This window comes from Gobio gobio (genome assembly GCF_949357685.1).
Source record: "Gobio gobio genome assembly, chromosome: 25".
Taxonomy (NCBI): domain Eukaryota; kingdom Metazoa; phylum Chordata; class Actinopteri; order Cypriniformes; family Gobionidae; genus Gobio; species Gobio gobio.
The window spans coordinates 8,739,786-8,763,682 of NC_137121.1; the positions used below are offsets into that span (position 1 = coordinate 8,739,786).

General features: G+C 37.3%; 1 protein-coding gene and 1 long non-coding RNA gene across 2 annotated transcripts; both read right to left on the reverse strand.

Annotated features, from left to right (window-relative positions):
- Positions 1–3,265: 3,265 nt before the first annotated feature.
- Positions 3,266–5,414, reverse strand: LOC307121429. The gene is made up of 2 exons (XR_013815946.1): positions 5,303–5,414; positions 3,266–4,829 (listed from the first exon to the last, which is right to left on the reverse strand). It is a non-coding gene; the product is annotated as an uncharacterized lncRNA (long non-coding RNA).
- An 11,124-nt stretch (positions 5,415–16,538) lies between these two features.
- On the reverse strand, positions 16,539–19,181 carry LOC307121204 (N-acetylneuraminate-9-phosphate synthase-like). The gene is made up of 6 exons (XM_079808702.1): positions 18,968–19,181; positions 18,165–18,380; positions 17,960–18,059; positions 17,436–17,590; positions 17,057–17,323; positions 16,539–16,968 (listed from the first exon to the last, which is right to left on the reverse strand). The coding sequence occupies exons 1-6, from the start codon at positions 19,097–19,099 to the stop codon at positions 16,780–16,782; spliced, it is 1,059 nt and encodes a 352-aa protein (XP_079664828.1). The 5' UTR covers positions 19,100–19,181; the 3' UTR covers positions 16,539–16,779.
- Positions 19,182–23,897: the final 4,716 nt, after the last annotated feature.

A 23,897-nucleotide genomic window follows, 5' to 3' on the forward strand; every position in this document is an offset into this window, starting at 1 on the left:
TTGGTTGTCTTCTGAATTTACAGGCCAAAGCGAGAGAGACCTTCCCTCCTCCATAGACTGTGTCCATATTAGGCGCTGTTTAAAAATTTGGGCGCATGAAACTGCAAAAGGCGAATATCCGCGCAACAGCGCTGCCGACCGTGCGCTGCGTTTCTGCTGCTCTATGAAGTGATGAACCGGCACGTTGACTCCGAATGTTGTTTCATACAATCGTGTGATATGGGAACATTAAAGGTTCTGTGGTGAATCAGCTGAAAACAGCCGCGACCATGTAAATACATCACGTGGTAAATTGGAAAACAGCAATACACACAACTACAAACTTGTCACTCTAGCACAACCAAATTCAATAGTTTATTATTATTTATTTATTTATTTTCGAAACCATATACCTATGGTAATGAGGAGCATGATTTTACCTGTGACTACCATGCCCATACAGTTAAATGAAACTGACCTACAGTTAAACTCAGTTAAAATGTCATTACACTCTAAAAAAAAGGTTCTATATGGCACCAAAAATGGTTCTTGGCTCGTAATCATAGGGGAACCTTTTTTAGTGCTATATAGCACCAATTTTGGTGCTTCAGTGGTTCTTCAGAAGTTCTTCATCGGTTCTTTGACTAAGGTGCTATATAGCACTAAAAAAGGTTCCCCTATCATTACGAGCCAAGAACCATTTTTGGTGCCATATAGAACTTTTTTTTTTTTTTAGAGTGTAGGGTAATTAAATTATAATTCAACAAAACAGCTTTAAAGGCTGGATCCCATGCATTAATAATAATAATTAATTACATTTATATAGCGCTTTTCGAGGCACTCACTCAAAGCGCTTTTTACATAGAAGGGGGGAATCTCCAAGCAGATAGAGCAACTATTGACTACCATAGTAGGAAAAAAAATACTATGGTAGTCAATAGTTGCTTTATATGCTTTGTTACAAACATTCTTCAAAATATCTTCTTTTGTGTTCAGCAGAACAAAGAAACTCATACAGGTTTGGAACAACTTGAGGGTGAGTAAATGATGACACAATTTTCATTTTTGGGTGAACTATCCCTTTAAGGACAAAGCTTTTTTCTCTGTAAATGTTTTATGGACTTTTTAATAGATCTAATGAAATTTAACAAAATGTTATTTCAATGAGAACCTCATGAAAGATAGATATCATATCAGTGTGTTACATAAATTAGGTGTTAACTCTCGAACATTTTGTATTGTTTTTAAAGGGGTAGTTCAACCAAAACATGTGAACGTTTACTCACCCTAATGTCATTCCAAACCTCAATGAATTTCTGTCTGTGTAACATAAAAGAAAATCATTTGAGTCTTTTTTTGTCCATACAATAGGCTATTCAATGGTATAGCCTATGGTTTGGTTGCCAACATTCTTCAAAATATCTTCTTTTATGTTTCACGGAAGAGAGAAAGTCATACAGGTTTGGAACGACATGAGAGTGAGTAAATGATGACAGAAAAGCAGTAAATTCACTTTAATGTATCCTAGCTCAAAATCAGTGGTTTACTGTCAAGTGCATTTCTGTGTGTCAAAAGTGCAATATTACGTTTGTTATCTGCATTTGCAGTAAATTCGATAATATCCATCATTAGTTGTCCCTGTCCTAGATTTATTTATTTACTCCAATTTAAGGCCCTAACCCCAGTTAAAACATTCAAGAGGAACTCATGGGCCGGATGGACTGGATTTGCCAGGGCCGAATTTTAGCCCCAGTCCAGCCCTGTGTATATATATATATATATATATATATATATATATATATATATATATATATATATATATATATATATATATATATATATATATATATATATATATATATATATATATATATATATATATATATATATATATATATATATATATATATATATATATATATATATATATAAAAATCTCATATGGTAAAATTTGTCTATGAGTGATCTTAAATTGGTTAGGCTTAATGTAAAAGGCATTAACCATGATGTCAAAAGGCAAAAACATCTCTCTTTTTTTCAGACGGAGAAATGTCAGATTGCGTTGCTTCAAGAAACCCATCTCTCTGACATAGAGCACATGAAGTTGCGTAGAAGCTGGGTTGGCCAGGTTTTTTTCTCCTCATATAAATCCAACAGTATGGGAGTTGCAATTCTTCTTCATAAAAATTTCTCCTTTAAATTAGAAAAATCGATTACAGATAATGAAGGTCGCTATGTACTTCTCTCAGGTTTTTTATACGAGGAACATGTGCTAATCGGCTGCATTTATGCCCCCACAGCATATGAACCTCAATTTTTCCCCAAATTACTTGCAGGCATTTCTTCATTCTCATGCTCTCTCATACTCTTGGGAGGGGATTTTAACTGCGTACTAGACCCATCCATAGATCAGTCTCCTCCAAGAGGTACCAAACCAAGGAAAAGTCTTAGGCTTTCAGAATTTTGCAAGGATCTTGAACTGTTTGATGTTTGGAGGTCAGTTCATACGAGGGTCAAAGATTTGACTTTTTTCTCGCAGCCTCACCAAACATTTTCGCGTATCGATCTATTCTTGTCATCACAAGGGATATTGGACAGAACGATGGACTGCTCCATTGGAATTAGAACTTTATCTGACCACTCTCCCATTACAATAATAGTTCATCCCCCATTTAAAGATCCGTACAGTAGACAGTGGCGACTGAATCCTTCTTTACTGAGCTGAATCCTTCCTAAATTCATGCAATATCTTAAACAGCACTGGAAATACTTTATTGACGTTAATAAATCTCCTGAAGTAAATTCATCCATTTTATGGGAGTCAGCAAAAGCCTATCTGAGAGGGGTTATTATATCTTATCCCAGCAAACATTATGACGTTTAATGACCGTTGAAAAGACGTCCCTCCGACACGTCCCGTCATGGTTGAAAAATAGTTCCAAAATGAAAGTTGAACGGACGTCTTCGACGTCATCTGGCCGTGAATACCACGTCTTTTCTGCGCGCCCCTGGACGTCTAAATGCGTCGTCTTCTGGATGTTTAAATGTGTCGTCTTCTGGATGTTTAAATGTGTTGCTGCATAATTTAAGTGTGTATATAAAATAATCACACACCCATTGTGTAACATCGTAAAATGCAATCAATTATGTCTTGGTTTTCACATTTTGACAGGTTCTAAAAAGGTTCAAAATCGGTCCAGTCAGACCTGAACGTCCATGAAACGTTTTAATCACGTGTACATCACAAACAAGAACACATTTGTGGACATAAGCAAAAAGAAGCATGTTCTGATTTAGCAAAACATTTTATTTTTTTGAACAGCCACAGATTTTCTTCTTTCATTAATGTTTAACATCCATTAACCAAACTAAAATAACAATTACAAAATACTGAATTATCATTATATAAAGGGATAGTTCACCCAAAAATTAAAATTAATTTACTCACCCTCACGTTTCAAACCTATACATTCCACATTTCTATGTTCTGCTGAACACAAAGATGTTTTAAAATTCTTTTGTAACCAAGCAGGTCTCGCCTCCCATTAACTACCATTGTAGGGAAAAATGATTATGGTAGTTAATGGGAGGTGAGAACTACTTGGTTACAAACATTCTTCAAGGGTCTTTTCTGACCCCAATGGACGTTTGCTCAAATAAAAAGTTCCCTTTGTACGGTTGTCAACACTCTCTAAATCTACAAATAAAAACAATTAATTGGATTGATATCTGTTTTTATGTTCATGTGACAAAAAAAAGTCACACTCAGGCTGCTTAGAACAAATTTCATCCTCAAAAACAACAGAACATGCATACAGAAATGAAGTGGCACACTTCCAACAATGCATAAAACATCCACAATGCAAAATGATCATGCTCAAACACACACATACAGGAATATTTGTTCAATTTGTTATTGCTGTTCAGTTCATAGCATTTTGATGTTCATGTTGTGTATTGTTTACTCAATATGTAATAACTTAATTTCTGTAAATTTTTGTTCTGTTACAGTTAGTAACTGAAGTGTACATTCAATTTGTAGAATTATAAGAAAATCAGATGTTTGAAATAAAATGATAAATTCTAAAGACTCTGGTTTGATTCTAATCATAATGTAACATTGAAAAAAAATTCAGTACAAAAAAAATACTAAACTTTGACTAAATTAATTAATTTTAATTGTTATAATTGTGATTTCATAACATTTAGATATGAATCCAACTGTAAGATACTTGTGAAAAATGTCTTTCAGTCAGTCACATAGTAAGCAAATAGTGGAGCTTTGCAGCCATTTACTGGTAAAATTCTTTTTTTTATTATTATTATTATAAAACTGTATTTTCCAAAGGATGGGCAAAAATCTTACACTAAACAATGTCAAATTATCCATGTTATCCCCACGAATGAAAGTTAGAATTTTGGGTCTTTTATAAAGTGAATTTTACATAAACTGATTTTGTGTTTTAATTTATTTATATAAATTTAACAATTATTATAAATTCTCCAAAAACTGCACAGATGTTGAGTAAAAACATTAATAAACATAGTTTATAAAATTACATTTTGTTGCCTGGGGTCTGTGGAGTCCCTCTTAATTCCCAAATTAAGAGGGTTAAACAAGGGTTAGACATCTTTTTGTTCAGCAGAACATAGAAAGGTATACAGGTTTGAAACACGAGGGTGAGTAAATGACAACAATTTTCATTTTTGGGGGAACTATCCCTTAAACACATTAAAGTAGTTATTTTGTTTGTAATTTTTTGTAACCATCACCAACAGCTCTTCCTGGAGAGTGATTCAGGTGTTCTGCTATTGCTGCATCAATCTCAGAGTCCACCTATTCACAGCATCTGAGGGAAGAGAATATATTTATTTTTAAAATAATAGGAAAAATTTGAGGTAAATGACATGCACTTATTTTCAAAATGTATTGCAAAAATGATCTCACAGCTCAATAAAAAATAAATAAAAACATGCAACAAGATGAATGAATCATGAGTTAAACATAAGAAAAATGTAATCAACATGCATTACATTTTATTTTACTCTATAAAAGATGTTCTGCTCTAAATGGGTGTTAGTGGGGGATGGAAGCATTACTTTCTGAAAGAAACTCTCAAAAGGCTACATTAATAGGTTACAGTAATAACTTGTGCTGTATAATTAAACGTGTTTAAGTTGAAAGTAACGTTTAGCCTACTAGCTAATTAGCCAAAACTCAAGTAATTCTCTGTTGACAACGTGGGCCTCATTTCTTTCGGTTCCTTCATGTTAAACAAGTAAAACTCAAGTAAATTTATCAAATACTACAAAATGTACTTACCCAACAGTAGATTTTTAATAATATATCAAACTCTCTCCGCAAGTCCTCTTCTCCTCGTGGTTGTAATGTAGACAGGAACTGGAGAACGGAACGCTATCTCGCGAGATAATCTATAATATCGCGGGATTTTGAAATATCGCTAGATTTATTAATATCTTTTGTTACTACATCTTGGCAGCACAGTTCAAGTCAGACTTAATGGTTATAGGATATATTACTGTTTTACATATGCATAGGCTACATTCCATAAAAATAATAACAACGAATACATAAAACGGGTTGAAATAATGACTAAAATGCAGTGGGTTCACAATCACTTAACCACACAGAGCACTTTGTGATTTTAAATATATTTAGCCTATATTCAAAATAAATTAAATATAGGCTAAATCTTGTATTTCATAAAGGTTTTTTTTATGGGTCTTGACTGGACGTGTACGGGACGTCAGTGGACGTCTATTCACAACCTCTTAAAAACTACTTGGGGCACTTAAATTAATTATTGCAGTATTAACCATGCAAGGTGTAAGCAGCTTCTGCATATTTCACAATGATTTCATAGAGGGTCATCATGGACTATAAATGCACGTGTAAAAGACGTCACCATAGTGACGTCCTCTTACGACGGATTCACAACAGGGTATATATTGAACTACACATAGCTAAAAGTCAAAGTAACTATTATACATGCAACCGGAGAGAACTGTAGACAGGTACAAATGTATCTGAGTGCATTTTTAAGAATGTTCTGTGTTACATACTTTTACCGATTTATGCCGTCCTACCGCGACTATTTTTGGCCAGGGACACGACGTTGCCGTCGGACCAATGTTTGCTGGGATACCTCCGCTAAAAAGAAAGAAGCTATGAGAAATATAATAGAGCTCAAGAAGAAAATTCTGACGCTGGAGAGAGATTTCAAAGAGTCACCCTCTAGAGGCTTATCCCATCAGCTTAATGCAGCCCGTTTCTGCTTTAGATCAGCTATTAACTAAGAAGGCAGAATCATCTATTTTCTTTGCTAGACAAAGACTCTATGAGTCAGGGAACAAACCAGTCCGTCTTCTTACGCGGTTGGCAAGGGGGAGGGCATAGACCAATGTAATTTCATCTTTAAAGGATAATTCTGGGGCTAATAGATTCGAAAACAAAAATATTAATATAATTATGAGAGAATTTTATCAAAATCTTTATTCATCAGAATGCCACTCCACAGAGCAAAGGATGAACCATTTCCTTAATAATATTAAACTCCCCTCTCTCACATGTAAGCCAATTAGAGAGGAGGAAGTTCTTAACACTATAAACTCTTCGAGGGGAGGGAAGGCCCCTGGGCCAGATGGATTTTGCCCAGAATTCTATTAAAAAAAATGGGAAAAGATATAGTAGGATCACTCACTGAAATGTTTGTAGATTCATTGAAAAATGGCCAGCTTCCACCCACTTTAAATTTGGCAAATATTTAGCTAATTTTTAAAAGGATAAACCACCCGATGTATGTAGCTCTTATAGACCCATTAGTTTAATTGGAGTTGATGCTAAAATACTCTCTAAATTGCTAACCAGAAGACTCGAGATAGTTCTCCCCAACCTCATTAACCCTGATCAGACTGGCTTTATTCAGAAGCGTTTTTCTGTTACAAATATAAGGAGGCTCCTGAATGTAATGCAGTACACCAACCAACAGCATTGGCAGGGTGGAGTGGGGGTATCTGTTTGAGGCTTTACAGAGATTTGGTATAGATGGTGACTTTCTGAAATGGATTCAAACTATCTATCATTCCCCTACGTCCTGTGTTTTTACTAACGGCTTACGGTCAGATCCCTTCCCACTTTCTAGGGGCATCAGACAGGGTTGCCCGTTGAGCCCACTTTTGTTCGCGCTGGCTTTGGAACCTCTAGCGGAGGCTATTAGACAGCATAGAGATATAAGGGGTATTTCAATGATCGGTAGAGCATAAAATGGCATTGTATGCAGATGATATTCTGTTGTTTTTATCATCAACCGAATTATCTATACCAACAATGCTGTCTCTATTTGATGAGTTTGGTTTAACCCTTAATCGCCCAAGTAGGGTTTACGTTTGAGTCCCTTGGGGTCAGATAGACCCCAAACTTTTACAGAGCGATTGCATAAGGAAATAAAAAATTTTACATGGAAAACTATATATAATTTTTTTTTATTTACTTCTCAACTATACATTTATGCTGTGTTTTTGTGGGTATTTGGTATTTTTTTACCTATTTACTGCACAAATACTTAACTATGTCATAAATTGGCTCATTAAAAATCATTTTTTTATGAAAAAATCACTTGAATGATGATCTTAAATAAATATAAATAGTTTTTGGACATTGCTCTATGTGTTAGGGATAGAATACCGCCATCTGTAGGTTTGTGGAAAAACTTTAGGAATTATAGTTAAAGAGAAAGAGAGTGCAATGACCACATTATCCAATAGAGGTCCATAGGGAAGTTATGCAAAAGTTAAGCTGCCTTTCATCTTTCTTTTATTTGCCCTCTCTTTCTCATGATTGTTCCATGTTGCATTTGTGTTCTAGTATTTGTCCTTCATTTATGTATGGAATTTTTTCAGATTTATGCCAGTTATGTTGATTTTATTTGCCAGTTTCTATAAAAATGCTCTCTGTTGCAGTCACACACATGTGTGTGTTTGTGTGTGTGCGTGTGTGTATGAGACAGAAAGTTCGTTCCACTTTGTGTTTATGCTCTAGGACCAGATCTTGATATAAATGTAGACATTTTCAGATTTATACTGGATTTAGTAAAAAAAAAATTGACAAAAAAAGTGAAAAAAAAATGTATTTTTTACACTTTCCCATTCATTTTCAATGTGGGGTCAATCTGACCCCGAGGGACTTAAACGGTAAAAATTTTTTTACACACCTTTAGAACAACCAAATCAAGCCCAGATTTTTTGTGCATGTTTAGATAGATTATTTAGGAAAAGTCACCGAGTCTCATGGCCCTGAGATGAAGGGAACACTTTTAAAAAATGGAGGAAAAGTCCAGTGGGGTCAGCTGGACCCCAAGGGACGATTAAGGGTTAATCTCAGGATACAAAATTAACTTTAGTAAATCGGAAGCCTTGCCATTAGGCAACTTTAATACCGAGGGCCCTATTTTAACGATCTGAAACGCAAGTGTCAAAGCGCGAAGCGCAAGTAACTTTGTGGGCGGGTCTCGGCGCTGTTGCTATTTTCCCTGCGGGATAAAAGTAGCTCTAGTCTGAAGTAGCTTCATTATTCATAGGTGTGGTTTGGGCGTAACGTGAATAAACCAATCAGAGCGTCATCCAACATTCCCTGTAAAAGCAGGTGCGCAAGTTCCATTATGGATTGCTATTATTATGGCGTATTTACCAGGCGCACGCCAGGAGCGGTTCACAGCCGAGGAGACTGATGTTCTTGTAAGAGCAGTGAAAGACAGAGAAGTTGTGTTGTATGGGGATGGGAGAAACCCACCCAAAATAGCGTTGGTTAAACAGGCGTGGGAGGAAATAGCCACAATTGTTTCATCAGCTGGCATCCCCAGGACGTCGCACCAGTGCCGCAAGCGCTACAATGACATCAGAAGACGGGGAAAGTCCAAGCTTGCCAGCATCAATCGGGCACGCCGTGTAACGGGAGGTGGATCTGCCTCTACTCAGGACCTGACGCCAGCAGAGGACATCGCTGCGTCCACCCTCACCGATTTATTTTCCTGGTTCTTGACGGACAAACCAATTTGTTAGATGTCCTTATATACATATATGTCTTGCCAGAAGTTGCCACTATTGGGCAAACAGGTCTGATCCTTAATTATTAGACAACAATTAGCCTGAATAATTTGTAAGCTAGATTTATGCCTATTTTTTCACATCTTCGTGGCACTCCACAATGATTTCCGTCATCTCATGTGTTAATATTTTTTAGTGTAACAATTTATGATTTGCAAAAATAACTGTTGCATCTGTGTAGATTACATGAGCAAAGTGTATGCGCGTTGTGCACGCTATACATTATGGTCAAGCATGCGCCCTTAAAATAGCATAAGGAACAACGCGCAACGCGCCACTGACTTTAGACTAGGTTTTTTCTGGTCAGTGGCGCAATTGTTTAATGGAACAGCAAAATAGCACCAGGGATTGTTTGCGCCGGAACACGCCTCCTTTTTTGCGCTGAACCGCCCAGGGAGCGCAAGTTCATTCACTAGTTTAGCGACGTGCTTCTGTGGAGAGGGAAAAGCGCGCTTTGCGCGGGTGCAAAATAGGAATGACACATGCGTCGGTGTACAAAGTCAATTGCGCTGGGTGCAAGATAGGGCCCCGAATCTTTAACTAACTTACCCTTTAAATGGTCTAAATCTGGATTTGTTTACCTTGGGATTAATGTGTCAACTGACCTGAACAAATTATGGAAACTTAATTGCGCCCCGATTATTCACACTGTAAAAAAAGATTTAAACCGCTGGCAAGCTCTTCTTCCTCTTTCGCTGCTCGGTAGGATAAGTTTAATCAAGATGAATATTCTTCCTTGATTATTGTACACTCTTCAGATGTTGCCCCTATGGTTAAGCAGGAAAGTCTCCGCAGAGCTGGAAAGTGCTTTCTCTAGATTTGCATGGAATGGCAAGAAGCCTAGACAAAATATCAAATCTTTGCAGATGCCAGTAGAACTGGGTGGTTTAGCTATGCCAAATATTTTATATTATAATTGGGCTTGCCATGCCAGACTCATTTGGGAGTGGTATAGGTCTTACTGTAATCTGAGTCTGAATGTGGACTCCTGAGCGTGCTCCCCATTTTCTATTTGGAGCCTGTTTGCTTGCCCCTATAAGCATGTTGATATAGTGAGGAAAAACCCGATACTTTACAATTCTGTTAAAGTTTGGCGACAGATCTCAAGGTTCTTTTGGAGTGGTGAAATTCTGTTTATGCTGAGTCTGAGGATTTTGCCCCTGGCTTAGGTTCACCTGTCTTTAAAGCATGGCACATGAAGGGGATTCGTATACTGGGAGACTTGTTCCAGGATGGCTCCCTAATGTCCTTCCAACAATTACAACAGAAGTTTGATCTCCCAAAGCAACACCACTTTGGTTATTTAACAATTCACCATTATGTTTTCTCAAAGCAAAGTCCTGTGCTGAATTCCCCAGCACTTAGCAATCTGGAGAGTTTCTTCGCCAACACAACTAATGCTTCTCATTTTATATCTAGGTTTTATTCTTTTATATACTCTAATTCCACTGGACTTTTGAACACAGTGGCTCGCAAATGGGAGGAAGACCCAATATAAGATATAGCATAGATTACATGTGACACCTGTTGTAATGAATACAATTTATCATACTATATCTGCCCTGTGTGTTAAGTGCCATACAGAGTTAGGGACATACTTTCACTGTTTTTGGAGGTGTGAATACATCTCTAGATTCTGGAGTTTCATTGCTTAGGAAATTGGCACCATTCTTCAGATAAAATTGAAAAAGATCCTGTTTTGTTTCTTTTGGGGCTCCCATCCAAAGACAGGCAACAACATTGACACTGGATGCAACAGGTTACAAACTGTTAGATAAACTGCTACTTGTGGCAAGGAAATGCATCCTTATTAGATGGATTAATGACACTCCCCCCTCTGTCACTCAGTGGTATAGAGAGATCTTTGCTGTTTTGCCCCATGAGAGACTGACTGCTGTGTTTATGGGTAATGCACAGAGCTTTCAGAATTTATGGTCTCCATTTATAGATCTCTTGCCTTTGGATTTAAGAAAAATTGTCATGTGTGGCAACTAGGGATTTCTGGGGTGTTGGGCCCCTCTTTCTAGAGGTGAGCATAAGAATTTACCAAGAATGGTCTGGGTTCTTTTGTGTTCTGATGTTCTTTTGTGTTTCAAATAACATGTATCAATCTCCATTATATGAGTATGTTAATGTTGATGATAGAAACATGTATGGGAAATATTTTGCTAATGCTTTTCTGTAGGATTTGATTGTTAAACTTTGTGACTAACCTAGTCACCAATATTGTTATATGTAATTGGCATTATTCCTGTCTATAATTGTTACTCTAGACCCTTAATTTATTTTATTTATTATTTATTTTGAATGTTTATTCTTGTGTCATCATTTATCATAAAAAATGTTTCATGTCACAATAAAAAAGAAAAGAAAAGTGATGCTCTCTTTCCAGCTCTTATAGGCATAGCCTACTTCCCTTTCCGCGCAAAGCATATGAGCACCTCTGTGGGGAAATATATATGAAATTATTTTATATATATATATATATATATATATATATACACTCACCTAAAGGATTATTAGGAACACCTGTTCAATTTCTCATTAATGCAATTATCTAATCAACCAATCACATGGCAGTTCAGTGCATTTAGGGGTGTGGTCCTGGTCAAGACAATCTCCTAAACTCCAAACTGAATGTCAGAATGGGAAAGAAAGGTGATTAAAGAAATTTTGTGCGTGGCATGGTTGTTGGTGCCAGACGGGCCGGTCTGAGTGTTTCACAATCTGCTCAGTTACTGGGATTTTCACGCACAACCATTTCTAGGGTTTACAAAGAATGGTGTGAAAAGGAAAAAACATCCAGTATGCGGCAGTCCTGTGGGCGAAAATGCCTTGTTGATGCTAGAGGTCAGAGGAGAATGGGCCGACTGATTCAAGCTGATAGAAGAGCAACTTTGACTGAAGTAAATACTCGTTACAACCAAGGTATGCAGCAAAGCATTTGTGAAGCCACAACACGCACAACCTTGAGGCGGATGGGCTACAACAGCAGAAGACCCCACCGGGTACCACTCATCTCCACTACAAATAGGAAAAAGAGGCTACAATTTGCACGAGCTCACCAAAATTGGACAGTTGAAGACTGGAAAAATGTTGCCTGGTCTGATGAGTCTCGATTTCTGTTGAGACATTCAGATGGTAGAGTCAGAATTTGGCGTAAACAGAATGAGAACATGGATCCATCATGCCTTGTTACCACTGTGCAGGCTGGTGGTGGTGGTGTAATGGTGCGGGGGATGTTTTCTTGGCACACTTTAGGCCCCTTAGTGCCAATTGGACATCGTTTAAATGCCACGGCCTACCTGAGCATTGTTTCTGACCATGTCCATCCCTTTATGACCACCATGCTCATCCTCTGATGGCTACTTCCAGCAGGATAATGCACCATGTCACAAAGCTCGAATCATTTCAAATTGGTTTCTTGAACATGACAATGAGTTCACTGTACTAAAATGACCCCCACAGTCACCAGATCTCAACCCAATAGAGCATCTTTGGGATGTGGTGGAACGGGAGCTTCGTGCCCTGGATGTGCATCCCACAAATCTCCATCAACTGCAAGATGCTATCCTATCAATATGGGCCAACATTTCTAAAGAATGCTTTCAGCACCTTGTTGAATCAATGCCACATAGAATTAAGGCAGTTCTGAAGGCGAAACGGGGTCAAACACAATATTAGTATGGTGTTTCTAATAATCCTTTAGGTGAGTGTATATCCTACATTTTGAAAATAAAAAATATTTTAAACTTACCTAATCTTAAACTTTCTCAAATTTCTTTAAAATTTTCATTATTTTCATTCAGTGTCAGCAATTTAATCAAACATTTAATCAAATTTAACTGCTTATTTGCTGAAATCATTCAACTGTTGTTATATGTATAGCCTAAAGCATGATTTAAACCAGTGTATTTCATACATTATAACACTTTCCAGTGTTGCGTTCCAGTTCATTTTTATTATGCCCTTCACTCGTTAACTTCCCTCCGTCTCGTTCACTCGGATGTGCGTCATTGCTTACGTTGCATGAGAGTCCACTACTGGAGGAACATTTGCAATGGACTGAACTGGAACGTCCTAAGCCCTTGATCACTTGGAATCCACTATGGAGTTGATTTATTTGAATTTTATTTTCCTTTACGAAATTGTTTAATGCAGCATTATACAGGTGCTGGTCATATAATTAGAATATCATCAAAAGTTATTTCACTAATTCCATTCAAAAAGTGAAACTTGTATATTATATGAATTCATTATACACAGACTGATATAATTCAAATGTTTATTTCTTTTAATTTTGATGATTATAACTGACAACTAAGGAAAATCCCAAATTCAGTATATCAGAAAACAGAGTATTGTGAAAAGGTTAAATATTGAAGCAAAGGCTGGCTGTTCACAGAGCTCTGTGTCCAAGCACATTAATAGAGAGGTGAAGGGAAGGAAAAGATGTGGTAGAAAAAAGTGTACAAGCAATAGGGATAACCGAACCCTGGAGAGGATTGTGAAGCTAAACCCATTCAAAAATGTGGGGGAGATTCCCAAAGAGTGGACTGCAGCTGGAGTCAGTGCTTCAAGAACCACTACGCACAGACATATGCAAGACATGGGTTTCAGCTGTCGCATTCCTTGTGTCAAGCCACTCTTGAACAACAGACAGCATCAGAAGCGTCTCGCCTGGGCTAAAGACAAAAAGGACTGGACTGCTGCTGAGTGGTCCAAAGTTATGTTCTCTGATGAAAGTATATTTTGCATTTCCTTTGGAAATCAGGGTCCCAGAGTCTGGAGGAAGAGAGGAGAGGCACACAATCCACGTTGCTTGAGGTCCAGGGTAAAGTTCCCACAGTCAGTGATGGTTTGGGGTGGCATGTCATCTGCTGGTGTTGGTCCACTGTGTTTTCTGAGGTTCAAGGTCAACGCAGCTGTATACCAGGAAGTTTTAGAGCACTTCATGCTTCCTGCTGCTGACCAACTTTATGGAGATGCAGATTTCATTTTCCAAAAGGACTTGGCACCTGCACACAGTGCCAAAGCAACCAGTACCTGGTTTAAGGACCATGATATTCCTGTTCTTAATTGGCCAGCAAACTCGCCTGACCTTAACCCCATAGAAAATCTATGGGGTATTGTGAAGAGGAAGATGCGATACGCCAGACCCAACAATGCAGAAGAGCTGAAGACCACTATCAGACCACTATCAGAGCAACCTGGGCTCTCATAACACCTGAGCAGTGCCACAGACTGATCGACTCCATGCCACGCTGCATTGCTGCAGTAATTCAGGCAAAAGGAGCCCCAACTTAGTATTGAGTGCTGTACATGCTCTTTTCATGTTCGTACTTTTCAGTTGGCCAAGATTTCAAAAAATCCTTTCTTTGTATTGGTCTTAAGTAATATTCTAATTTTCTGAGATACTGCATTTAGAATTTTCCTTATTTGTCAGTTATAATCATCAAAATTAAAAGAAATAAACATTTGAAATATATCAGTCTGTGTGTAATGAATGAATATACTATACAAGTTTCACTTTTTGAATGGAATTAGTTAAATAAATCAACTTTTTGACGATATTCTAATTATTTGACCAGCAATGTATTTGGGTTGTTTTAAATGTTTTTAAAAATAATACAAATATCATAGAGTTGTTTGTGGTGGGGTAAATTAAATGCGATATGCGGTGGTCACAATCGTGTTGCATTGTGGTAAATGAAGCTTCCTGAAGTGTACATATGAATTAGATTCGCTCCCTCGGTCAAAATTGAGGGAGCAAGTGTCTGTCCATATAAACTTCCCTTGTCCACTTCACGAAGTGGAACAGACTTCAAAATGGCGGCAGGGATTCCCCCGAGGGGAAGTGCTTAGGGAAATTTGCTAGTGCGTGTCTAAAACTGATAAACTGCACCGATCGTCTTTTGCAACCGACATGCGCAGTTGAACCTGCGTGACGTCAGTGTGACGTAGACTGTAAATTGGTCTATACAGAGCCAGTTTCCCAAAAAACATATTTTACATCTCTCTTTAATTAGAAGAATTTTGGGGGCATCGTTATACTGTCTGGTCCAAATGACCACACACTCACTCAAATCTCCTTTTACAATATTTTGTAAAAATGAAGTGTTAAGCGCGAGTGATTTACATGTTAAGTCAATGCAAAGACGCGAATAGACATCATGCGGCACGAATGACACGGCGCAAATTAAGCGTTTCGGGCATTTGGCGCGTGTAGTGGTGCATTCACACCAGACGCGAATGAAACATTTCGCGCGAGTGATTTACATGTTAAGTCAATGCAAAGACACGAATAGACATTCTGCGGTGCGATTCACGCGAATTGAACGTTTGACGCGTGAAGGCATTCTCTGTGGTTTGAATGAATTCTACACCATTAAAACTAATTTGTTCAGTTTACTTAATTCAATTGTGCAAACTTGTTGCCTTAATTAAATTAAGTAAGCATAACTTAATTACTTAATTAGTAACAACTCAAACGTAAATGGTTTGAGTTGTTACTTAAACCATTTACGTTTTGTCAACTAATCTGTGATCTGAGGAAGTGTACTCCCAGAATGCATTGCGGCATGAATAAATTAATTGCTTTGTTTTACTATTTTATTTGCTGTCTTGTGTCAGCATGACCTCAATAGCGACAGCAAATTGGTCTTGTTAATTAAAACTTATTTCATAAAAAGTAAAAAAAAACTTGTAACCATTGTTGTGTTTTGATGCTGAATGTTGAATGACTCAAGCAAGATATTGTCACAGATATAGAGGGATTAACCCAATTAAAAGTATATGCCATAAATGTTAGCAATAAAATGTTAAAAGATCATTATTTGATATGAAATATAGTTATGTTATATATAATCCATCAATATTTATTACTTCCCTTCCTTTGAAATCAAATAACTGTGATTCCCTGTTGCATCGCTGCAGGAAGAGAATTACAATAATAAAGAAATAATCATTAGGAAGTCAACATGAATTTATGAAATCAACTTATGTTACGTTCTCCCAAAATGTTTAGTTGTATTGACAATAACATTCAAGATGACTTTGGGAAATGAGTGAATGCAACTAAAGAGAACGATAACTGCAGAAGTGGAGGAAATAAGTGAAGTCTATTAAGAATTGCCCAGCCTCAAAAACCTTTTGCCCTGCCTATTTTTTATTTTTATTTTAGTGCTTTGCAAAATGTTACTCAAACCAAGTAATGTTAGCTTGGGTTTTCTGAGTAACAAAGGCTTAGCATGCAAACAGTAGAGATTACTAAACCGTTTTAAGTAAGTTCAACAAATTATTGGATATTAAGTAAAGTTAACTAAAAACTGTTAGTAAGAACAACTGTTCAATTTTACACAAAACATCTTGCTTTTGAGGAATATAGCTGGGTCTAATAAAGAGACCAATATGAACAAAGACCCAGATTCAAGATTGATTTAGAAAGAAAGATGTTTTATTTTTATTGTTCATTCACCACAATTACAAAGACAATAGTCTGTGAGACAGGTTACAACATGTCAAGACATTAGGCATATATGCAAAATCAAGACAAGACATCATAATTTACATATTTCTCATGTCAAAATGACAAGAATGTAATAATAAAAAGTCTTATTTAATAATGGCTGATTTTATATATTTTTATTGCCCCTTTAGTTTTGGAGTGTCTGATCATCAGTCTGTAATCACGTCATCAGTAATGGTGGCATCTTTCTCCAGGTCCACGGTGATTTTCTTGCCAACCAGTTTGAAGATGTTCTCCGGCCTGACGCCTTGCGGTTCGGCCACTTTTACGGTCAGCATGTCGAGAGTTAATGTCTCACCCTTCTGCAATGGTTTCAGGGCCACCACTGACTTGCCCAACTGCACGAAAGAACATAACCATTGATTAATGAGATTTTATAAATGTTTTAGGGTTTTAAAATCTGTCAAAATGACCGTTTTATCTGACCTTGCTGTGACAGGAAGCCTCACAGGGCAGCATCTGTTTGATTGGCGAGCCCATCGCCATCTCCACCGTCCTGATGGCTTTCACCAGCTCCGCCAGCTCCGCCGGCTCCAGTGATGCTGCGTGGTCACTGCCTTTCCAGCTCTTATCCAGGGTCACATGACGCTCCAGGACCTTTGCCCCAAGTGCCACAGCAGCCACAGACACATGGATGCCTGTCTCATGTCCAGAGTAGCCAATGGGAATGTCCGGAAACTCCTTCTGCAACTCCTGCGTAGGAAAAGGGAAAGATTTCAAATTACTCAGCTACTACTTAAAAACAATTTTTTTTTTTTCAGTAATTTATGAAGTTGATGAAGATGAGATTAAAGCGATCACTAACAGGGATCAGGCTGAGGTTGACGTGCTCTAATGGCAGCGGATAAGCACTGGTGCACTGCAGGAGAGTGAAATTGGGATTGTGCTTCTTGACGGTTTGGTAAACACAGCGCATGATCTCCATAGACTGCATTCCAGCAGAAATCACCATGGGGCGACCTACACAAATACACCAAAACGTCAGCTTCTGGGAGAAAATAAGCTCATTAACAGTTCACACATGCTGAATTCTCTGCACACTCAAAGCCAGAAAATCCACACCAGGATTTCTAGGTTGCATTCGCTCTGCTCTCTGGCCAATCAGCTCTGTCAATACGTAAATCTCCAGGTGATCTAGAATAGCTGACTTTAAATGCTCATGAGAAGCTATTCAGATTCAGTTCTCGGCTGTGCTTGAACTTTTCTCATTTGTGAGTCACTGGATAGTGTCTGAAATATTATGTAAACATTGGCAGTGAATATGACAAACCTCTGTCAAAGGAAAGCGAGTTTTCAGCACTTCAACACTTTTTGAACAGTGAGTTTTACCTTTTTTGGCGGTTTTCTCCAGGTAAGGGATGTTGTTGGTGTCAGCTGAGGCAACTTTGAAAAACGGCACATTGATTTCATGAAGAAATTCTACAGCCATCTGGTTGAGGTAGGGAGAGAAAAAAGTTATGAGATGCATTTCAATCTGCTGGGTTTAACATGCACATATTCTCTTGATATATATAATAAACGTTGAGACCCTCACCTCATCCATCCCTGATGCTGTAAAGAAGATGCCAATGTCATTGGCGTACTGTTGCAGCTCTCTGTACTGCTGGTGACTGAACTCCAGATGGAGTTTATGAGCCCCATAGGTCGGGCCCCAGGCGTGAGGGGACGTGTAGGGACGCTCCAGAGCGTGCTTGGTGAATCTGTGTTCAATCTCGCTCTTTTGAAACTTGGCACAATCAGCTCCACAGTCCTGCAGGGAGGTACAAGAGGGAGTTGAAGTGGATTTGGTTGACTACAAACAGGATTTTTGAATGAAAAATGAGTTTCACCATATAAGAAGTCTAAAAGTTAATGCTGTGATACAGTGTGTGACCGTTATAGCTATTACAGAAACTTCCCATTTTAATTCTTGACTTAAGATTGGAAAAAGTGAAATTATATTTTCTCGTTGGTTGTAGCACTATCCTATTGCGAGCAGAAGGGATTTGAAAGACAACAGTTTATCCTGCCTCTCGGATTGAGTTTTAAGTTAAACCAACATTATCTTTTTTACAGTAGGATAGATAGGATTCTAAGTTTGAGCCGGTTCACAAAGAACAAGTTTTTGCAGTTAAAAACGGTCAAACACATCCGTCAAGTTTGTTTAAATTAAAAAAACAATGGAAAAGTAACACAGTGGAATGGTAAAACACATTCTTTTTGAATGGCCCCGTTTCTAGGTCATTTTTTTTCTGTTTAGAAATAAAAGTCAGGTAATTAAAAAAGTTAAAAAATTCTATCAATTTTCTATCAAACTGTGGTTTCGGGGTACCCCTGCTCCTGCTAACAGTACTTTACCTTGGCCATTCGGATCATTTGTTTGGCGATTTCTATGTCTCCCTGATGGTTCTGTCCAATCTCAGCGATGATAAAACAGGGGTTGGAACCCCCGATTTTTCTTCCTGGACAAAGTTCAAACTCAGCAGACATTTTATAGACTAATTGTTTAACTGATATACGACTAAGAGGCTGGAGACGTGATCACTGACGTGCTGGCATCAAGCAAAGGGGCCGGAGAGAAGGGCACGCTGTCATTTAAACAGAGCGCTCCACCCTAAACGTTGCCAAATCCCACCCTCTAGTGCATACTGCACAAAACCTGTGTGACCTTCATTTGTTTTTTACAAATGGTCTTTTGTGGTGCCATTCACAAATGCAAATCTGTTGATAGCATAACTGCAAAAAGTAATAGCCTAGTTAATAATTACATGTTTACATGGGATACATGGTCAATTATATCAGTTTGACAGAATGTTCTACTTCAAAGTGTAAACTAAATTTACAATTTTCTTATATTGAAATAGTTTATTTCCTACTCCTTGACAGATCCTCAGGCTCTTTAATAATCTATGAAGACCAGTTTTCCCTGACAGTCATCATAACCGCACACAAAGATCTTGTTTTTCTTGTTTTGTTTTGTTTTATTATGTTGTAGGCTACATGCCCTTAGACCTTTGCTGCATTCCACTCCACTTTTAGACACGCACTCACTTCCCCTCGGGGGAATCCCTGCCACCGTTTTGAAGTGCGTTCCACTTCGTGAAGTGGACGAGGAAAGTTTACATGGACAGACCCTCGCTCCCTCGATTTTGACCTGGCTTTAAAGGAACACACCACTTTTTTTTTTAAAAATCGGCTTATTTTACAACTCCCCTAGAGTTGAACAATTGAGTTTCACCGTTTTCAAATCCATTCAGCCGATCTCCAGGTCTGGCGGTAGCACTTTTAGCATAGCTTAGCATAGATCATTGAATATGATTAGACCGTTAGCAACAATGCAATACTATCACATATAAAAAAAAATTTAAAAACATGTTTTACTCACATAAGTGTGTTGCACCATTCCTGTCGGATCCAATATAGAAGGCACAGCATTGTGTTTTAATTTCCATATCACTGCAAATCCAGTCTCGACCTGTGTCAATCTGACGTAGGGTTCTGACGTCAACCCGATTTTCATTTTCAACCAAAATGCAACGTCCGTCCAATATTGGATGTTGACGTCAATCTGACGGTGGGTCTGATGTCAATCTAACGTTGGGTTCTGACGTCAACCCCATTTTCATTTTCAACCAAAATGCAACGTCCGTCTAACGTTGGATGTTGACGTCAATCTGACGTTGGGTTGTGACGTCAATCTGACGTTGGGTTGTGACGTCAATCTGACGTTGGATGTTGACGTCAATCTGATGTTGGGCACAACCTAACGCGGGGTTAGTTGTAAGACACATGGCTTAAAACTTTCCACACATGCCACGATGATGAAAAGTTGCAATATCAACACTATATACAAAAAAATTTGCGCCAAAAATAAAATTGATTCAACCATAGCAAAAGTAATTTTTTTACTTTAGTTCATTTTTCATCTGTTTATGTTTATTTAAAATGAGACAAATCTGATATTATTGTAATCTTCTATCTGTTATTTAAGAGTTGAGATAGTTCTTTAATGCTGATCAAACCAGCAGAAGACACGAGCCGGGGTTAAATCCCAGTTAAACAGGTTTAACACTGCCTTACAATGAGAACTACGCTATTATATTCTATACTTTTATTAATTCTTTTGGGAAACCATGAGACAATGTTCAGAAATTATTCATTATTATGTTTTGAACTATGTTTTTGTTGTCAAACTCAAAAATGAGTTTATTTATTAATGAAAAAACACCATTATTTCATATGAAAAGTTAATAATTGTATTTTATTGACAATATTTTAGTTTGTCTTGTATATTTTTTTCTATTAGATCAGATGGCATTTTAAGCTGTCATTTGGTCATGTTACAATGTGCATGTTGTCCAGTGTTGGGGAAAGTTACTTTGAAAAGTAATGCATTACAATATTGCGTCACTCCCTGAAAAAGAAACTAATTGAGTTACTTAGTTACTTTTTAAGAAAAGTAATGCGTTACGTTACTTTTGCATTGATTTTGCATTACCTTTTCCCACCTGGGCTGGGCTTGCTTTTTTTATTTTGTTTTGTTTTTTATAACAACAAAGTTCTTTCCTGTAGCTCAAATAGTAGAGCATGGCACAAAGCCAAGGTCATGGGTTCGATTCCCAGGGAAAGCAAGAACTGACAAAATGTAAAATATTGTACCTTGAATGCAATGTAAGTCGCTTTGGATAAAAGCGTTTGCCAAAATGCATAATGTCTCAAGTCTCAAGTCTGATTTATTTATAAAGCCCTTTCCACTACAAAGTATCCCAAAGGGATGTATAATAACAATGAAAGGATGTCTAGAACAATAATTAAACAGAACATAAAACAAAGATCAGTAATAACAGAAAAGAAAATTATAATAATAAAGAAATATAATATATATATATTTTTTAATAAAAATGTAAAGTTCTATTTTTTTGCAAATGTAAAGACCTCTTCATACAAAAATTTAAATAATAAGCCTCAGGCTGAGGTAAAAATGCAAATTCACGCATGTACAGGGCGCAGCTCTGCTATGCTGTGCTGCCATAGGATGAATAGGACACAGGAGAAAAAAGTTTTACCAATAAAAACTACAAATCTAGTAATTTTTGTTCATGGTTTAACTGAATCATCAAAGGTCAGCAGCAAGACATTGGTCAATAAAGGTAGATTAAATGCATACAAATATTTGTTTTATTTAACATTTAATTATTGGAGGTTTGCATAGTGTTCTGATTTTACATTTGACTGATTTTATTCATTTTGAGGAGTACTGAATCTTCACTGTGCAAGTGAGATGAATAAATGCTCACATTTAGTCTAGAACTACAATAACCATCATCAGAGTGATTATGAATTCTATTTCGGACAAACATTACTGAAGTATTCTGTAACTTATAAGTATCTCGGTTTTGTTTTTCATGAAAATATGATTTTTTTCAGAAGGCAGGCGAGTGTTATCAGAGTCTGCTGGGAGGGCACTTGGAGCTGTGGTTAATAAGATGAAAGTTTGCCCTGAGCTGAGCTTTGATAAATTTACTAAACTGTATGATTCAATGGTTACATCTGTGTTGTCCTATGCTGCTGGAGTATGGGGCTTTGAAGATGCTCCAGAATGTAATATGGTTCAAAGTAGAGCTATGAGATATTTTCTTGGAGTACACAGGTTTACTGCTAGGGCGGACATAGAGGGGGTGGGAGCCTTGTGTGGTCAAACAAAGAGCAGAAGTCCTTAGGCTATGGAACCGCCTTGTGTGTTTACCAGAGGAAAGACTCACACGAAAAGTGTTTAACTGGGATAGAGCTCACGGACATCCTTGAGATCTTCTCAGTAAATTTACCACAATTGTTTTTGAATAGTATACAGTGCAAGATCACCAACATCAGACAAACATTATTTGATACTTATAAAGAACAGTGGAAATTAGAGATAATACGGAAGCCTAAATTAAGAAGTTATGTACAGGTTAAGGATCATTTCCGTACTGAGCCTTATGTTAAATAAAATTTGAAAAGAAGAAAGAGGTCTCTATGTGCTCAGCTTAGAGCTGGTGTGCTGCCCCTAGAGGTGGAAGTGGGCGCTTTAAAGGAGTCCCAGAGGAGGACAGGTTATGTTCTGTGTGTGATTTATGTTTGGTGGAGGATGAATTTCATTTTATGTTTTATTGTCCACTGTATAACAGTTTACGAATTGGTTTGTACAATATGATGCAACAGAAAAACCCGGATCTGTTTTGGCTGCCTGAAGGTGAAGTTATGTTTTGGTTCCCAGCAGGCACACAACGTCATAAGACGTTGATATTTGGTTACATTTTGGTTGCGACGTCAGGTGACCAAAATTCAACATCAGCTCAATGTCTAATGCCAACTTTAATTTGACGTCCAATACCAACGTCAGCTGATGTTGATATTTTGTTGTTTTTAGGTTGTGTTGTAAAGTAACCAAAATCCAACATCGAGCCAACGTCTCAAGCCAACATCATATTGACGTCAGATTCTAACATCATTAGACATTGATCCTTTGTTGGTTTGTCCACCGTCAGAAAAAAAGGTACAGCGCTGTCACTGGGGCAGTAGGCTACCCTAAGGTACAAAAGCGAATATTTAAAGTACTAATATGTACCTTTAAAGTACTAATATGTACCTTCAAAGTACTAATATGTACCAGTTAGGCGTAAGTAAGGTGTACCTTTTCACTTTTGTAGGGTAGGGCTGAGTGGGACACAACCTAACGCGGGGTTAGTTGTAACACACATGGTTTAAAACTTTCCACACATGCCAGGATGACGAAACGTTGCCATATCAACACTATATACAAAAGAATTTGCGCCAAAAATAAAAAAATCTTTGGAAGATATCACTGAACATTTATTTAACCATAGCAAAAGTAAATTTCTTACTTTTCATCTGTTTATGTTTATTTTAAATGAGATATTATTGTAATCTTCTATCTGTTATTTAAGAGTTGAGATAGTTCTTTAATGCTGATCAAACCAGCAGAAGACACGAGCCGGGGTTAAATCAGTTAAACAGGTTTAACACTGCCTTACAATGAGAACTAGGCTATTATATTCTATACTTTTATGAATTCTTTTGAGAAACCATGAGACAATGTTCAGAAATTATTCATTATTATGTTTTGAACTATGTTTTTGTTGTCAAACTCAAAAATTAGTTTATTTATTTATGAAAAAACACCATTATTTCATATGAAAAGTTAATAATTGTATTTTATTGACAATATTTTAGTTTGTCTTGTATATTTTTTTCTATTAGATCAGATGGCATTTTAAGCTGTCATTTG